The sequence below is a fragment of the Saccostrea echinata genome, unplaced genomic scaffold (assembly GCF_033153115.1).
Source record: "Saccostrea echinata isolate AGI-Se365-2 ecotype Australia unplaced genomic scaffold, CSIRO_AGI_Sech_v1 ptg000033l, whole genome shotgun sequence".
Classification (NCBI taxonomy): domain Eukaryota; kingdom Metazoa; phylum Mollusca; class Bivalvia; order Ostreida; family Ostreidae; genus Saccostrea; species Saccostrea echinata.
The window spans coordinates 6115237-6134774 of NW_026889782.1; the positions used below are offsets into that span (position 1 = coordinate 6115237).

Here is a 19538-nt window from a genome sequence, read left to right on the forward strand (position 1 = left end):
GTTTTCTTCAAAATGAACCAAACAGCTTACAATATGATTCGTACGTAATGTTGCCGTACTTAATATCACCTGCTGAACATATCTAATGAAAATATCCTATAATTACATAATACACAATACATATACTATATATACAAAAGGTAGGTTGATATTTTTTATTTTGGCACACTTTTTGGAGTAAATATTTGTTTTGATTATATATATTCTGAACACACGTTATATGTATACATGTATTGTTCTCTATATACATATGGAAAACATTTGTACCGAACAAATTTTGATTAAGATTTTCTTCCCGAAAATAAAGTGCAAATATTCCTTATATAAATCTATACAGAGTGCATGTGTGTTTTACGAAAATTAGCCAAAACATCTTAAAAACCTACCTTTGATAATGAGGTAAGACTGAGTTCTTTTGAATAAGTAAACCATTTCCTCCCCTGATTTCCGCTGTATATTTGATGCCTAACTTCAGCACTATTTCCTTCCTTTGTCAAAATTTCCAAGGACCCAATGTGCGTCCCATACATGGATATTGCGAGACTCAGGCAATAAGTTCCAGCTAGAAATAAAACAATACACGTAGTTCTAGAGAAAATGTTATAAACATCATTATAAATTATGAAAAACAAATTTCCCTGTTGATTACGCCATAATAGTGCTACATACAATACACTGTATTGCAATTCTATATGGCAAGAAGTAGCATGGAATCGTGCACTTCAATATCACAAAAAAATATTAAAATTTAATATGAAATATGAAGGTAACGAACAGTAATCAAGCTCAAAAGGCCAATAAAGCAATTCATATTATGAGCAGAGCAAACACAGATGTTAGCTCTTAAGTCTAATTAATGAAAATTGCCTACAGACCAATTTGAGACATGAATTCCTCAAATGATGCTTTATGACCACAGCGCAGTAAAGTAAGGTTTACTGTGGCATATATTTAAGTAAATATAATGATAAAATCATATTTTAAATCTCATTATTTAATACGAAAATGAGGAAAACGAGTTATGAATCATTTTTTTCTTTATCAGAAAATGAAAATATATCTTGATTGCCTACAGTCTCTCGAAACAAGGTAATTTATATGTTCTTGACATCTTCTTTAAAACATATTGGGCTAAATTGAATATAAATTTTAGGATTACTTTGACATGATGGGAATTTAAGCTCCATGAACATGTTTCATTTTCTACAAAATTCAATAATAGCCGCAAAGTATGGGAAAAAGCAAGTTTAAATTGATTATGACGTCCTAAAAGACAAATAAACTCATTTCTAGACCTTGACTTTAAAGAACCAGTCTTTGATCAGTATTACGGGTATGTTTTTGTAATGGGAAAATAAAATATGCTCATCATTGATTCCATATGTAAAAGAAATTCACATTCATTTCAACCTCATAGATTAAACAATTTACTCACCAAGATTGCAACACAGAGATGGCGAAATACACCACTTTTGCAATATATATCACACCAAGTTGATAATACACATCTCAGGAAGGTTGCAATACATACCACACTAATATGACGAAATACACCAAGATGGTAATTAACATCAAATCAATGTGGCACTTCATTGCATCAAGATTGAGATACACACCCCACAACACATAGGTGGCGATAGAGACCAAGATGGGGATACACACTAACATGGCGATACATAACATATAAAATTGGCGCCACATCACACACAGGGAAATGATGATACACAACAGACTGAAGTGACGCTATATCGTAGCAATTAATATGCACCATGTAAACATCATGTTTACGAGTCACAGTATTTGACAAAGTTGTACCTGCCGTGAAAATGATTTTCCTTACCTGGGAAACTGGCGTCACTCTCCAGGCTGGCCTCGTCGCCCCGGGATCGTGGAGAGGATGCCTCTGTATATTTATAGTAGTTTCCAGAGGCTGCACCACTCGGTCCAGTTCTACTTGAGGGTGTACCTCCCTACAATTGAAAAATAAAACATGAAAACTCGTAATGAACAAAAATATAAATAAATCTTTGTTCAAAGGAAGTCTTTTCCGAATTACCTTGCAATATGGATATAAAAATGTGTGTTTTACTTTATCACAAGAAAAAGAGTTAATTAAATGATAATGTTATATGCTGCAGTCAAGTTTTTTGTAGGTTCATAAACATTGCCATTAATTGTGTATAACAATTCATGAAAGGAACATGTAATTGAAAGAACTTATTTCCGATTCTTTTATGTATCATAATGTAATAACTTAATAAAATATGTTCAGATCCTGAACAATAGACTTGAAAAGATAATAAAAAATCTTTAACAATGAAAACGATGAAGTTTACGAATAGTGGTCGATCTCAAAATTCCAGTAACAATACAAATTGTGAGCAGAGCAAAAATACGAACCCCTGAAAACAAATTTATAAGGTGTGCTTTCCTGTAAATTTCAGTTGTTGACTGTTACATTAAAGGAAGATCAAAAACTTCATTCGTAAATCCATCCCTTTTAAGCAAATGTCTTTCAAAAAACAAATAAAATTTAGAAATAATTATTGTAAAATCATTATATTTTCTGTTATCTGTCAATGTAAAGATAAAATACAATTAAGAACCCTTTCTACACTGCACACTAAAGAGTTCTGATTCTCTGATATTTTTCTGCAGTTAGAGTGATCTGCCCTTAGATCTCAATTCTAATAAATTGAAATTTACAGTATATTACTCAATTTATAATCAATTTAGTATTCTTAACATTTTAAAAAGGCCAAGATAAATTAATTGAACACTTTATATGCGTGTATTTTCTCCATGGAAGTAAACAATAGTGATTTCTGTTCATTGATACTTTGTCGTCTTTGAACATTTTTCCTGGGGATAAATGCCACGTACCGTATATTGAAAATTAGATAGATAAGCTCAATATTTACATCTTTAATCAATATAATTTTCTCAATGTCCAAAAAACATTTTGCACTGGTGTATAGAGGGTTCTTAACAAGTTTACAGCTAGGCTCCAACTCAAAGCAGCTTATGAGTGCTAACTTTTAAACTAGTGTTAAAGAAAGCAGTGTTGTAGGTTGGGAGTAGATATATAAAACAGAGACATGACATGGGATCGAGACCATGAGAAAAGAGAGAAGATTATAAAACAGAGACCGTGAGAAAAGCTAGTGATTGTTAAGGTTAAGAAATCTCACGCTTCTTCGGGTGAAATCAAAATCATCGTTGGCACTTTCTGTCAGGAAACAACTAGCTTCAGGGTCCTCCTCGAAATCACAGGTGTAGCTTGTTAATTCTACCAAAAACGAAGCCCTTTTAAATGTCAAGTATATACAGATAAGGATATAATAAGAGATATTGAAACACAGGTTGTACCTGTTCCGAAAATAAAACTTTTGGAAGAACTATTTGATATTTGCATCATTACAACCAAAGAAAATAAAACAAGATATACCAAACCATCTAATTTTTGTGTGGAGCAGGTGCCCGCACCAGATCAAGATCCTGGACATAAATAATTAAAAACTTACGGATGTCACAATTAGTTCCCGACCATCCAGTGTTACACTGACACTCAGTCTCTGTCTCTGACAAAGCAACGCACTCTCCATTAACACAGTCATTTGTCGAACACGGATCTGAAACAAGACAACTTGGTGAATGTATTCAAAGGTGGTGAAAACTTTATAAATCCTTCAGGTTTACATCATATTTTCCTTTCATATCAGCACCAGGTAACGATTTTTTTTTCTTATCCTGACATGCAGGGAAATTATTAATTTACATTCTGAGGTAACCAGGTTATATTTATCCGTAGTCTCGCCAGAGTCCGCTTTTGCATTTTTGCTTTTCAAGACATGAAGGCAAAACAGAATTGTTTATGGTTAAACTCAAATAGAGAATGATATGGGAAGTCCCAATTAGTTATTACAGTCAACAAAGTACAGTTGAATTTTGATATCTCGAACACGGATTTCTCGAATATAATGAATAAGTCGAACTGATTGGGAAGTCCTTACCACGTATTTCTTAAGTATTTTACCTCGATATCTCGAACCTTCGGATATCTCAAAGTTTTTTATCGGTCCCATCGTGTTCGGGATAATGGAGTTTGACTGTATTTTTTCAGTTGCATTTGATTATGGATAAATCTGGTATCTCTTTCTATTATTCAGACTAATTCTTTACTAACCAATGTCACAGTTTTCTCCATACCACCCCTCGTCACACTGACAGGTATAGTCCGAGGCTGACACAGGATTACAGACCCCATTCACACAGGTGTTACTGCTACATACATCTGAAAAAGAAATGCTATCATAGGCAACAACTATCGGAAGGAAAGGCTTAAAAATTATTGTTGACTTCTGAACTGTCTAAAAAGGATTCGTGAGCCTTACTTTTTTCAGGTTTCTTTGTACTTTTTTAGTTTTTTCAGTGTTTTGAACGAGATTTTCATATTATTATATTTTCATATAATATAAATCATATACGGTACCAATTTTGATGGACCAGATGAGCGTTTCAACAAATTATGTCTCTTCAGTGATACTCATGCCAAAGCGTTGGAAATCCAAAATATTTAAATAAAAAACACTTTAAAGAGCTGAAAAAGGTGCCCAAAATAACTAATACAAAATAATGGTAAAAAAAAATTCATGTTTGTGACAACAATATTGGTAAAATGAAAAAAAATAATGATCATAAATGGAAATTAAAGTCAGTAGCACCTAAATGTCGCCATAGCTTATTTGAAATATCGTTTTGAGGTATTCATGTGTTATAAAAACTACGCATGTAAAGAGAAAATGTCAAGGTCATCGAAATATATACTTTTGTTACTAATAAGGCCTAAAACTTAATTTACCTGTAGGGAATCAAATAAAAGCGTAGTTTAATATAGCAAAAAGGTTAATCAATATTTCCTATCGAAATGTTATCTATATCCACAGCAGAGATAAGAAAAAAATACTTTGTTGCACCAGATTTGACAACCTACCATTTTGACAGAACTGGCCAGAGAAACCCGTTTGACACTGGCACTCAAACGTCGACGATGATGTCACCTGACATGATCCCCCATTTTGGCAATCTACGCCGTCACATGGTCCAGGGGCATCTTTAAAAAAAATTTTGGTTGCTTTTATTTGTGAGAAAAAAAATGAGAATTTTAACAGTATTAATATGTAAAACTGATTAAATTTTATAGTGTATAAGCAATTTTATTAAAATTAATGCTAAAATTTATATTAAATTTATATCATTGTGCATAGTGTAAAGATAAACATGAGGTTTCTGGAAAATAATAATAATATATGAATTAAATTTTTAAAAAAAAATGTACGAAAATCTGTATTAATATGTTTAAGGAAATATCTATCTGTTTGAATATGTGGGGCATTCTCCAGGAATAAATTTCAAGAAGGTATTTCAAAGTAATGCAGTGAAGATGAAGATTTTAATAAACTAAATGCCTAATAATTTTTCATGATAATCTATATATATTCCGTTAGCATTAGGAAAAGTCATCCGAGACGTTTGAAAGAAAATGTTATAAGATTATGCTTATTTCATTAAGTAATTTTGGAGAGTAAAAACCATATATCTTTACCACATACTACTAAGGTGTATTATTGGTTTAATTAATATTCTGATCTTTCTAGAATTTTTACTGTATTTTGGAATCTAAATATGCTTTAAGGGTCCGTAACTACCCTAACAAAATAAGCCATAGTTAGCTATACGTATAAATTGGTTACCTATAGTCTACTATATTTTCATAATTTTTCTATAGCTAATCAAAGTTTTTACTAAAGTTAATCAAAATATTTCACTATGAATTTTAAATTGTTATGTTATATACAATATTTTTATATAAAAAGGTTACATTATTGGAATGTAGTTTAAGAGATACAATGTGATAAGGTTCCAAATCTCATAAAAAAAGTTTTAAAGCGAAGTCTCATAGTAAATCAAAATATTTAGTTTAAAAAACTGTTAAGCGTAATGATAAATGGTGATTTTCTTTAATTTTATCACTGCAATTGAATTCCATTAGAGTTTGCAATCGTTTAACAGATGTTGCTATTTAGACATCTTTTAACTTTCAAAAACCCTTTTCAGTTTCTTGCATAGAAATCTAAAATCATTCTTTTAACAAAAGTAGCCTACAATTGACCAAGTGACCTCAAATACAACCCAACAAACTTCTTCATTAGACAAATACATGTACATGGAAAAATTACGAACCAGAAATATGTAACAGTTATTACCGAGAAATTAAGTAGGATGACAGCATGAATGGAAAAAGACAGTATATATTACACAGTACCTAGTTTTAATGGCGATAGTCTGGTTACTTACTACAGAGTAGAGGAGATATCCGAATGTTATCAACAGCCAATTCCTGATCACCGAAGTAGCCTTCAAATTCAACCTAGTATGTCAAATATTATATTAACATACACATCTTGATCGTTAAACATACAATCATGTCTTGTTGAATAATTTTGTTCATGAATTTTTAAAGAACATTATTTCAATATGAAGAGGATGCAATATAGTAAAATGATTTTGCATAAAAGATCTTATATACCTTTAAATTGGACACAGCTGGCATGTTTATTTCAGCTGTAGTCCAGACATTACCGGTGTTGGTATTGAACACGTGTGGTGTCGTCTTAGAATCGCTCATGATATTAACTGTGAGTCTCGTTTTCCACGTGCTGCGTAGATTTCTGTTAGATATGGCATAATCAAATCTCAAACAGCGGTCTGCACCTATTATAAAATCACGATATGACCAATTAAATCTCAAATAGTAATTTCGACCAAAAAAAGATAGGTAAATGGTCAAATCCAAACAAGTAAGCAAGACCTAAAAGAAAATCAAGTAACAGACCAATCAAATAACAAACAGTACTAAATACCTATAAAAAAAAAATAAAACAATGACTAATCAAATCTCAAGCAGTGATCTCAACCTAAAAGAACATTAAGTAACTGGCCAATCAAATGTCAGTCAATGATTTTAGCCTTTAAAAAGATCAAGTAACTGATCAATTAAACCTCAATTAAGGTCAGACGACACGTTCCTCAATAATATATAATTTTTCCTAGAATATTTGTCATTAGGTATTGCTACTCTAACAAGTTTCCTCACAAAAATTTGAGGTTCCTTACTAGGCATTACTGCAAAATACCAGAGGGTGGTGTTTTCTACATAATCCTATTTGAAATCACTTGAATTGTTAATATCACAATTTTTGTTGTATTTATTTTCTAAAACATTTTGAAAACATTTTAAAAATCACAAGATAATGTTAAAATTATGAATATTTTTTTAAATATATTATGAAGAAAAACATGACAGATATTTGAGGAACGTGATATCAGACCTTAATGAAAGTTTAACTAGTATGCCAATAAAATTTAACACTTGTTAAGGTATAAAATAACCCTTAAACTGAATTGTTTTTCTTTTCTAAAACTTCCCTTTTAAATAACGAACTATCCTTTTTCATTGTCTTAAATTTCCATTGTATTTGATTTGATTTAATTTCAGTTAATGTCTTATAAATTTTCTTCATTTCTAAAAAAATGATTTTGATTGTCATTCTGTATTCGATACTGACCGCCGTTTAGAAATACGATATTAAGAAGGAAGAGTAGAATTTCAATTTGATTAAAACTTACTTTCAAATATTGCAGATGTTTCCATTTTTGCAATGCTGGCATAGTAGAAAGGCGTATTGAGAAAGTAGCTGATCATTTGAGCCATAAGGTGTCCATTAGACGCTTGTATTTGGTTTCCATTCATATCAAAATACTGATAAAGTAAAAAAAAAAAGGAAAAGGTAATGAAATGTATAAAGTTATGATGACAAACAGTGAACAATTTTCTATATCCAGACGTTTTTCAAAAACATCTACATGAAAAGAAAAAGTCCCTGCTGTTGCCTTCAATTCAACATTAAAATATATCGACGACCATTTATCAATTAAAAATATTCATTTTCATTCCGACGTGGACTCGATATATCCCACTGAACTCGAATAAAAGATACCACAGAGTCTGACATATCTTTTTCATATTTGGACATTTTACTAGAAAAAGACGTTAATGCTAACCTAACAACATTTTTTATGACAAACGTGATAACTTCAACCTTTCTATCGTCAACTTCCCATTTTTATGTAGCAATGAATATACCCTTATCACTATCTGTATATGGGGTTTATGTCTCCAAGTTGATTCGTTACACAAGGGCATGTTCTACAATTTGACGAAACAAAGATATCAACAATCTCGTTTAAAATCGACACTTCGCAAATTCTATGGTAGATACAATGACCTTGTCAGCAAATACAATCTGTCATTGAGTCGAATCCTGACTGATGTTTTTCGTACAAATTGTTAGGCAATTATCTACACACAAAATTGTTTAAAGATTTTTCCGTTTGCCAGATGATGACAATGAGCACACAGCGGGTGTGACCGGTCGACAGTAGATGCTTACTCCTCCATGGAACCTGATCCCACCTCTGATATTTTTAGAGGTTCATGTTTCCTCTGCGCCAAAGGACAAGGTATGGTAACGGCCGAATCAGGCCCCTTATTTGATGTAAAAATCAGAGCACAGTTAAAATTGTGATAGTTTGTAGTTAAGAACTTTAAATGATGCTTGTTTTAAAACTAGCACTATTTTGGATTCAAAGCTTACACGGAGGCCACAAGAGGGTGCAGAAGTAGGACATTTTTACCGAATTTCCTCAATTCTGCTGAAATTTCGTCAAATTTGAGATACTTTTCACTTCAGGAAACATAGAGCACAAGCTTGCCTATCTGAGATTTTTATACGTAAGATGCATCTGATACTAATGCAGGAAATATATAAATTTGGTAGATAGGCAAACTTGTGCTCTATGTTTTCTGAAACAAAATATGCTGTAAAATCGATGAAAATTTGCATGAAAATGAGAAAATTCGGAAATTGACATATTTTCTGACCTTCCTGTGACCTCTGTGTATCCCATAACTTAGGACCAATACTTATTTTGTGGTAGGGGTGACAACAGGTTTTTATTGATAAACTGTTGCATAATTCTAAAAGACACCAAAAACCAGGGGCCAAAAAGGGGTCTTAGCCTATCTTGTCCTTTGTATTGTTTCAATGGACTTTGAAGCTTGATTTTTTTTCCCGTTATTTCCATCATCCAGTAGGGCGAGTTAACCATGCATCGGACACATACCTTGCTTCGGACAACTTTAAGCAATAAACTTTCATTGAATCCGAGTCTCCCCGTGTTTTTACTTGTTTCTGTCTTAAAGACGAAGATTTAAACTTTTTAATGATGCCGATTTTTATTTTCATGTTGTGATAAAAATACCACAGGAATGGCCTTGGAATTACGTCATATTTTGCATCATCAAAGGGGAGTAACCAGAAATTTTACGATTTTGCAATTTTTAGAGTTGTCGTTCTTTTAAATAGACGTCAACGGAACGGGTCTGACCTAGGTAAAATTTATCAATAATTGATAATTTTACAGAAATTTTCAAAAATTTTACTTCAATGTTTGTATAATATTTCTTAGAGTTGTTTTTTAACTAGTATGTTTATTTCACCGTACATCGGACACAAATTAACCATGCATCGGACACTTTCCGATGCATGGGTAATCACTTCCATTTTCATATAAAACCCAAATGACAGCTTTACGGAAATAGAAAATAGAAACTCTAAATTTTCAGTGAAAATACAAATAATCGATATATGACGACTAGAAGTGGACTCTGTTTATTTCTTTAAACTAGATGATGATAACCCACGAGACAAAGGCGCGAGTTGCCATATTACTAGTAATGTAAAGCCTTTCTAAGGCGATGTGATGCAACTAAAATCTCTCCACATTTGTGGATCGAAATAGTCATTCAAATTTAATTAGAAGGTTAGTTTTTAAATAAAAGATAAAAATCTTTTGATATCACTCATTTTAAAGCACCGAGATCAAGGTATGATATTTTTCTGGTTTAAATATCGTATGTCCGATGCATGGTGAATATTGTCCGATCCATGGTGAATTCTGACTTATTCCGAAAAAATCGATTTTTAATGGTATTTTCTCAATCAATAGGGCACGGTTGTGTCAAAAATTTATATTTTAACCACATACTACATATTAAGTTCCATTTTGATAATATTCGATCGGTAGCGATATCGCTAGTACTTGCTGAAGTGCGAGGGTGTCCGATGCATGGTGAATTCACCCTAAACAAAACGAATCGTGAACAGGGCCAAATCACAGATCTAGACCCCTGGATACCAGAGGTGGGATCAGGTGCCTTGGAAGAGTAAGCATCCACTGTCGACCGTTCACATCCGGCATGAGCCCTGTGTATTGAGCTGGTACACGGAGTTCTCAGTAGAAGAGCAATTACCTATCAAATGTTTGATGTTACAAGGATTTTAACAACCCCAATTAAAGTCAGCTTTTCGTAAATTCTACGGTCATTGTAATGATCTAGTTTGTAAATACAAATGTGTCCTATATTGTATGACATGGTAGAATTTACGAAAAGCTTACTTTAAATGGGGTTGTTAAAATCCTTGTAACATCAAATAATTTGATACAAGCTTGCCTTGGATTAAAAATTATTCCTACTCATAGCATACTCTTGTGCATCGAATTATTAGTTGGGAGACATTAACACCATATGCAGGTGATGCTGGAATATTACTTCATAAATAAGAGAAGTTGACGATTGAAAAGCTGAAATCATCCCGTCTGTCATACAGGCTAGTTATTAGTTGACCGTTATCGTCTAAAGTCAGTCATACAGCAAAATATGAAACAGATATAGATGTGGCAGACTCTGTAGTGTCTTTTATTTTAACTGGGATATATCATGTGTGCATCTCTTCGATCGGCTTTAAGAATCAAACTTATTCTTAAGTCAAACTTAATTACAATCATCTGTTAGATGTTAATGAACTTTAAATTTATACTCAACATTCATTATTAAGTGCACTCTTGTTATTTAACATACGAAACACTTTTTGTAAAATCATATAATTTTAAAGCAAAATCTTAATTTTTATCTTAAAATTTGAAGTGTTGTGAAACAAAAATTCAAAGTTAAATTTTTCCACAAAAAAAGCACTGTAAATTTTTTTAGATAGAGGTATCTTTGATAACATATGAGAGACCTATTCTCCTGCAACGTATCTATTACAATTAGGGGAGATAATAAACAAGTACCAGACCAGTTGACCACTGAAAATCTACACCGGTAGTCACGTGTCTCATCAATGTTGTAAAGTCATCCTCAAAACTATCAGTAACCTCAGCGGAAGCTGAAATAAAGAAACTCCAATATTTCCAATGTGATATTGAACACATTCACTTCTATTCATAATGCATTATCTCTTGATTTGCATAGTTTTTTGTTTTACAAAACCTTGATTTATCCAGTACCTAATTATAAAGGTTTAATACAGACCTGAGACTGTATCACAGTTCGTGCCTGAGTATCCTGCCGTACATTCACACGTATAGTCGTCAGCCGTAGCTCCGTCGACACAGGTAGCCGGATATTTACAGGGGTTACTGCTACAGGCTTCAAGATAAAAGAAAACTCACACTTAAATTACCTTAAAATGTGATATGACATGCTTAAATATTCAAGAAGGGTGACCTACCTGAAGGCACTGCTACCACCGTTAAGGTGAATCCATTTCCGGGGGCAATGGTGTTGTATGTATCGCTATCAAATTGGACAACCATCATATTGGTAGGTCCTAGGCGTTTCTTAGTGAAAACACCACCACCTGAGTTTCCACAAATTCTACAGAGGAAAGAGTTTTTATCCCACTATTTTTTTTTTTGGTTACAATTTTCTATTTTAATTTCTTAGTTATACAGGTGTTCAGATATTTCTAAAAGGGACGCCTTCTAAAATATATTTGCATATTAGTGAGAACTATAGCACTATCTTTACGTTCTCTTCTGTTCATCTCAGAGCGAACCCTGTATTTCATGTAATGATGAAAAACACGCTTGGAGTTAAACATTATACAATATTATCAAATTGATATATTGCTTTTAGGCATTGAAAATTAATTTAAATTGTCGAAATAATGAAAATTTGAAGTGCTTCATATTCATTTTTTTCATTGTGGCATTAAACAAAGCTGTTAGTGCATATTGTAAGGAAATGCTAACATTTTTAGATTCAAATTCAATTACAATCCAATTTCAACTCCAATTTCGATAGTTTTAAACACAGATAAATGCAAAAAATGTATGAAAAGCTACATAAGGTTTTAAACACACATGTTAACAGTAATTGACACGTGTTAACAATAATTATAACCGACACGTGTAAAAAAAAAATGAATAAAATATGTTTACTGTACGTGACACCTGTTAACAGTAACTAACACGTGTTAATTGAAGCTGACAGATACATACAACTTTCCTGGAGTCCCAGAAAGATAGTCTCTGACTTCCAGGAAATGAAAACAAGCGTCTTGTGGATTGGATGGCAGGTCCATGGAATCAACAGATAGGCGGATCTTAGTTTTCTCTGCACCCTGTTCCAGATAGAGGAAAGTATACTGTTTAAGATTGCTTAAAGGTTTTTGCGTCATTAATTTCATCCAGTAAATTTCTGCAAATTGAATTCAGTATGTATACATTTTACAAATCAGGTTTCCTCTTTTGATTAAACATCATCTACTTATTTACAATTTGCCAAATGTTTTTATGCAAATTAGTTGAACTGTAGTTGTTCTCATGTTTGATATTGAACTATCATAATATTTTATTTAATCATAACCCCGCTCTTATAATATGCGTATTAAACCCCATTTGGAATCTTCAGTATTGTGTTTGAAAAGATAATGTTACAGGCATGTGTGCAAATAAAATGATGATAAAAACTACTTGTATTTAGAAAGATAAAAATGTAATCAATATCCAGCAATTTAAATTTTTTTCTTTATTTTTGACACATTCCAAAAAAAAAGAGAACGAATCGTCACAAAATTAAAATTTTTACGAAATCAATTTTGAGCATAAATAAATGATATATGTATGAATGCCGGCAGGGATATACTAGTATTCTCTACCTTGATCAGCCAAGTACATTTGAGTCCAGCTGTGTAAGGGGACATAACGATTTGTTGTGATCCACCACTGGTCAGTGTTATGATGTCCCCACATCCTGAAATGTAAATTATTAGCTCTTCATGCTTTACCAAAGCAAAGATTTTTCTGACGTGTTTCATACCAATTGTTTGGCTTTTGTTATATACTAAATTTGACTTGTGAATAGTCCGTCTATCTGATCAAGACACAGGGAACACGGCGGATGTGATCGGTTGACAGGGAATTCTTACTCGATCTAGGCACCTGATCCCACCTCGAAAATTTCCGAGGGATTCGTATTTTATGCCTTGTTCACAGATTTGTATTGTTTGTAGATTTTTTTTTTTTTAGATCGATCACTGTTCATTATCTTCACCTTTTTCGTATAAAGTTTGCTGATTAAAGTTGTTGTTGATGATGTTGTTGTTCCCCGTTTCATTCGAGAATTTTTCACTCATAGATAGACGTGAAGATGGAGGTGAAGAGCTAAATATAGATTTGATACTTTACGACTCACCGGGAGAGGTATCGAGTTGTGAGCAGTCTTCCCCCTTTAGTCCCTCCACACAGACACAGCTACACACTCCTCCCATCTGCTTCACAAAACCCTCGTTTTGACAGGTGGGGGGATTGACACAGTCATCTGTAAAAATTTTATTTTAACAGACTTGCTACTTATAATTTGAATATCATATTACAATTCAAAGGTACATGTGCATTTAGAAACATCGTATTAACTTTGATTTAAAAAAAATGGCTTTTTATATCATTATGCAAAAATGACCAATCATTTCTATAAAAAAAAACCAAATCACTTTCTTTCTGTTCTTATGTTGTAAATTTCTATAAATGGTAAAAAGGGGCCAAAATAGGCGTTACTTACCAGCGCATTGATAGAAAGCATTCAGTTCAGCCTTGTCATAAAATGACAGGTCATCCTTCATCTGTCTGGGCAAATAAGCCAGATCAGGATCATTGGATATCATATAGGTTGTAGACCCGTACTGCAAAAAAGGTAATTCGCAAACCATAAAATTACATCTGTAAGAGAGGTATCCAAGATAAATGTATCTAGATAAAGCACAGTTTGTAAGATGAATTGATAAATGAATTGAAAATGAATTGATAGTTCATTCACCCTTTAATAACTGCTAGATATTCCATTGATTAGTATTGTTCGCGGTATGAAGTAAACATGTCCTTTGGGGGGGGGGGGGGGGCTGCGCACAATTCCAAATCATAATATATGTAACGTTCAAGTTGTCTTCAACTCTTTACTTATAATTTTTTTAATTTTGCAAATAAACTTCAAAATGTCTGCACCAGAGTTCATGCTTACTCCTATGATATTACATTAGATATGACGTGATGTCCGCAAACTATACTTATATTTCACTCGCATAATAATTATCCTAAATCAAATTAAAAGTCTGCTTTCGCTTTCGATAAACAGCTGTTAAAATAGCCAAAAAGAGATAAGGCTAGTTGTTACGGTTGACGGATCGCTGTAACCGGCAATTTTTAATGAATTTGGCAACAAACAGTCGTTCAATAATTTAATGAAACGTCATTTGCGAAATATTCAATCAAACATGATTTAAATGATACAGAAGAAATATGTTTTGATAACTGATTAAAAAACAAAATGTGCAAAAGTTTATCGTCATTCCCGGATCTTTAGGACATGGAATGATTACTGTAAAGAAAAAATTCAAACAATTGTTGATCTTGTCTTAGATATTTTTTTCGGTTTTCATTGAACAGCACAGTTTACCGTTGAATTTTTAGTACTATTTGCTAATTCATATAATGCCTATAAGATTCTCAATAAACGTGAAAACACTTGACATATTTCTTACCGTCAATTCATACTGGAGAACCGACCCTAGATCGTATTGGCGGGCATTGGTGAGTTTGAATCCCCTGTAGTTAAACTCCGCATCGCTGGAGATGGCGTCCCAGTTATAGGTGATGATAGGATCACGGTCGGCCTCTCTTGATTGTTCGTGCATCGCTCCTGCAGCGTGTAACATCTCATGTATTGCTATGTCAACCTTAAGGAAAAGAGAGTACTGTTTCAAGCAAACATTTGAAGAATTTTTAAAATGGTACTCCTAACCTTAACATGCTTTAGGAGTCAACTTTTCTATTACCTCAAATTTCTATAGATCTACACATTTTAAAGAAAATAATAAAAAAAAAAGTTCACCTGAATACATCTTTCCCCTCAGAAAATAACTATCGTATAATTCAGCCTAACATTTAATGGTTGTTTATTTGATTGATAAGGTTACTTTTAATGCACCAAAAGAAAACAGCTAACGACTCTTAGACAGTAAGAGGCATAAACTTACATATACACAGCCGTTTTCGTAAAGCCAAAGGTCTTGTACATTAGACGGCCCTGAGCCGTAACCAACATAAGAGGCACATCTATTATTGAAAGTAAAAATTAATATACATAATAAGTTTTGCAAACAATTTATGCAAACGTTTTAAACTTTCAAAAGGACGTTAGAGCTTTTAGGGAATTGTAAATTATATTTCTGCTTTCGAGATAGCAATAGTATTTTTAATAAATAATGGAAAGTACAATTCAAATGATTTTAATTTAATAGAGTAGTATGTATTTGAAAATACAATTTCAGAGTTACACCAAACAATGTTCTCTTATTTTTAAGAAGTGAAGAAATTAAATACAATTGCTGGTTTCCCACGATGTTGATGTAGGTGGATTCTGTTGTTCTAGGTATCCATGTTACGCAGGCCGCATCGTTAAACTTTTCCACTGCTTCATTAAATATCGTCTCTAAGTTACCAACTGCAATCAAATAGTGTATGCTTTAATTAAAACCAGAAGTCCCTGACGAGACTATAGCTCTACTGGTTTGTACTTAGAACAAAGGAAGATAAAAGTAGCACTTGGACTTGAAACTTTGCAACAGCAATAAAAAAGAATAATGATCCTTCGTTTAGTCTCTTTTTGTGGCAAGATTTATTGTAATCAGACTAAAACTGTAGGTGGAAAAGCCATTTAAAATAATTTTACAGAAATTCCGATTTTAGTAACCATGGCAACATCAAAAAACAATAAAGACAATTATGTATCTTAGTGAAGTCTACCTGTGTGCCAAGTTATACTAAAATCAGACCAAAACCGTAGGAGAAGTTGGGTTTTGAAAGAGTTTAATAGAAATTTCTATTTTTAGTAATCACGGCAACACCATTCATCACAATCAAAAATGGATAAAGAGAATTATGTATCTTAGTGAACTCTACTTGTGTGCCAAGTTATATTGAAGTCAGATCAGATCGGAGTAGTATTTTGAAAGTTTTTCACAGAAATTTATATTTTTAGTAACCATGGCAACACCGTTTATTGAAATCAAAAACCGATAGTAAGAATTATGCATCGTAGTGTAGTCTACTTAATTGTATGCCAAGTTATATTGAAATCAGACCAAAACTGTAGGAGGAGTAGCATTTTGAAAGTACTTCCCAGAAATCTCTATTTTTAGTAACCATGGAAACACCGTTCTTGAAATTAAAAACCGATAAACAGAATTATGTATTTTTGTGTAGCATACTTGTGTGCTAGGTTATATTGAAATCAGACCAAAACTGTAGGAGGAGTAGCGTTTTGAAATATTGTTTACAGACGGACGGACAGCTAGAGAGACAGACAGACAGACGGACGGACTACGGACACCTTACTATCTCATAAGCTCTTCTGGTTTCTGACCAGTAGAGCTAAAAAATGTACATTATAAAATTCACTTGAAAAATAAAGGCTTTCAGTTCTGTAAAAAACTAAAATGTTGGTGCATAAATATTTTTTTTCTATAAGTAAAGCAGTCTTAAGGAATATAAAATACCCAAACTGTGGTATAATTGATGTACATGTATATTGATATATCAAGTGGAAATTTTCAAGATACTCAAAGTTAGCAATTTCCAATTGACTCGACTTTTATTGAAATGCTTTATCTACAATCTGTTCCTTACTCAAAAAATGCAATTTTTACAAAATCATCCCATCAAATTAATTATAACATTACGGCTTCGGTATGTGTTTCTTTGTATACTGTATGGTATTTCTCTGTTAGGCCATTTAAGGTTGTTTTCCGGAACAAAAAGTCTCTTCTGTCTCCTTGCTGGTGGTTGCTGTCGGAAAATAAGGGAGAGAACTTGTCTATGCATATTAATAAGCATAATGAGAGTTATGTGTTTCGTTTCGTTTCCAAATTTTAACATCTTTCTTGACATTACATGTACTTTTTATTTCGTATTTAGCAATTTTCTTGGAGTCAAGTTTAACATAATCTAATTTTAATTCATCGTTAGGTTAAAACCAATTTTATATATTGTAAACAAATATAAAAGAAGTACGTTCGAAATATTTTTTTAATCTTTTGTTATCAGTCCAACATAATATGCATATTCCTACACATTACATATCCAAGACTAGTATAAATCAGTCAAGCAACCATTATTCAATAGCTAATTATACCCTGCTTCCATTACGTCACTCTTCCCTCACAAAGCAATTTTAAATCTGTTTAATCTTTCTTACCGGTTTCCTTTTGTGCATAGGATGCGAGTCCATTCTCTGTGCTATTTCAAAATTCTTTGGGCTTTTGTTTAGGTTCTGTGGCTAAATATTAAAAAACAAACAAGAAAATTACAATTAACTAAAATTTAAAGACAATAGACGATTCTTTCCATGAAACTAATGCAGATACGCATGGATGATACAGAATTCTCAAACCAATTATATAATGCAAGAAGTTTATAGTCTACAATACTTAGCAAAGTCATTCTACATGATATGTGCATGCCAAGACGTCTTAACTAAGTTTAGGTTTGCTAAAAACTACATGTCAGAAAGAACCAAATTGAATGTTTCTGCCTTGTGTCATAAAAGATTTAAATTCATTTGTATTTAAATAACTTATCTACGATTTATATTAAAAAAGATATTTTTTTGCGAGTTTTTAATAATTAATGACTTATTTTTGCTTTGTTTTTCTGTCAAGAAAGCATTAGAATATTAAAATCTGTGCACAAATGAGGTGAAGACTTCAACTTGAAATATTGTAGGATACAAGACTGAACTTTTTATGATTAGAATATTACTTATGTTCACATCATCTTCTCTGTTGTTGGCTTTAAGTTTAAGCAGCTTAGATTTGATAACTCCGTTGCGAGGGATAACAAATTGTAAGAATATATTTCTACAAATGCAGAATATGCGCAATACAGACATGTCTTACAAGTTAATAATCACCTGATGTTTTCAACAGGTGCAATTTAGTAGGGCACTTGCATTCCGTTATAACTCAGAAATCATTCATAATTATCACTACTCAAATAAATTTACACTGATTAAAAAACCAAACTGAAGCAGCAGTCCACATACCTCATGGCATGGAATATATGATAACTCAACATGCTGAATATTCAAAACCTAGTGTCAACTTTTTATTTAGTACTTAGAAATATAAAAGTATTCGCCAAAGAAAATATAAAAAGTAACGTTTCGCTTCCCTTGCAAAAAAAAATAAATAATAAAATGAAATAAAAAATTTATCCCCTCGCATCGAAGTAGGAGAGGATATATTAAGGCTGTGTGTGTGTTTTCGGGGGGTGGGGGGTTAATGGTTGCGTAACAAAGTTAAGCAAGTAATCAATCATATCAGGATTGATATGCTCCGCTTTGCAGTGCTCTTGTTATTTTAAAAATACAAGAAATTTTATGAAATATTGCTTTACAATTTTTTTTTAACTTTTCCTACTTACTATGGAAAAAAGGTTTAATGCATAACAGGTCGAAAGAAATGAAAAAGGAAACATTTAAAGGGTGAAAATAATTGATACGCTTCTTCTTTTATTTTTATCTTTATTAGAGTAATCAACCGTCCGCTAAATTTAAACATCAAAGAATAAGGGGTTTGAGACAGGAAGAACAAAGATCACATTAAAGTCGGACAAAACTTCGCTGAGGGTCATAAAAAGCAATGTTGAGTTTATGTTTTATCATCATTGTATGTATATTTTTGCAATTTTATTGTGCCATTTTACTCATTGCCAAATAAAACATTTTCGATAGACAAAACATTTCTTTTTATTTCATAGATTAACAGTGCAACGTTCATCTATATAATCTTGATAAATATTTTAAAGTTGAAATTAAACTCAAAAGAAAAATTCATGGAAAAATCTGGGAGCAACAGAAGGTAAATGTGCTAAAAACAAACTTTTTCTCAACCAAACATATCTATGCCCCAAAATAATTTGATTTAATTTAGCCTAGTTTTTTTAAGAGGGCTGGGTGGTTGTGGCCATTTTTAGACTATATTGATCTCCTTTAAAAGAAGAGGTCCATATAAAGA

General features: G+C 32.4%; 1 protein-coding gene across 1 annotated transcript in view; it reads right to left on the reverse strand.

The window, feature by feature from the left end:
• LOC133198060 (uncharacterized) overlaps positions 1-19538 on the reverse strand; it is a 43236-nt gene that overhangs the window by 927 nt on the left and 22771 nt on the right. The window contains exons 4-24 of the mRNA XM_061334214.1: positions 17720-17800; positions 17205-17310; positions 15847-15967; positions 15501-15579; positions 15006-15200; positions 14030-14150; positions 13664-13789; positions 13128-13222; positions 12469-12590; positions 11697-11842; positions 11498-11614; positions 11257-11351; positions 7690-7822; positions 6590-6774; positions 6358-6430; positions 4994-5113; positions 4187-4294; positions 3525-3632; positions 3192-3289; positions 1841-1970; positions 387-562 (exon numbers count right to left, since the gene is read on the reverse strand). Of these exons, the coding sequence (XP_061190198.1) occupies positions 387-562; positions 1841-1970; positions 3192-3289; positions 3525-3632; positions 4187-4294; positions 4994-5113; positions 6358-6430; positions 6590-6774; positions 7690-7822; positions 11257-11351; positions 11498-11614; positions 11697-11842; positions 12469-12590; positions 13128-13222; positions 13664-13789; positions 14030-14150; positions 15006-15200; positions 15501-15579; positions 15847-15967; positions 17205-17310; positions 17720-17800 (2535 nt within the window). The remainder of the gene's footprint in view (positions 1-386; positions 563-1840; positions 1971-3191; positions 3290-3524; positions 3633-4186; positions 4295-4993; positions 5114-6357; positions 6431-6589; positions 6775-7689; positions 7823-11256; positions 11352-11497; positions 11615-11696; positions 11843-12468; positions 12591-13127; positions 13223-13663; positions 13790-14029; positions 14151-15005; positions 15201-15500; positions 15580-15846; positions 15968-17204; positions 17311-17719; positions 17801-19538) is intronic.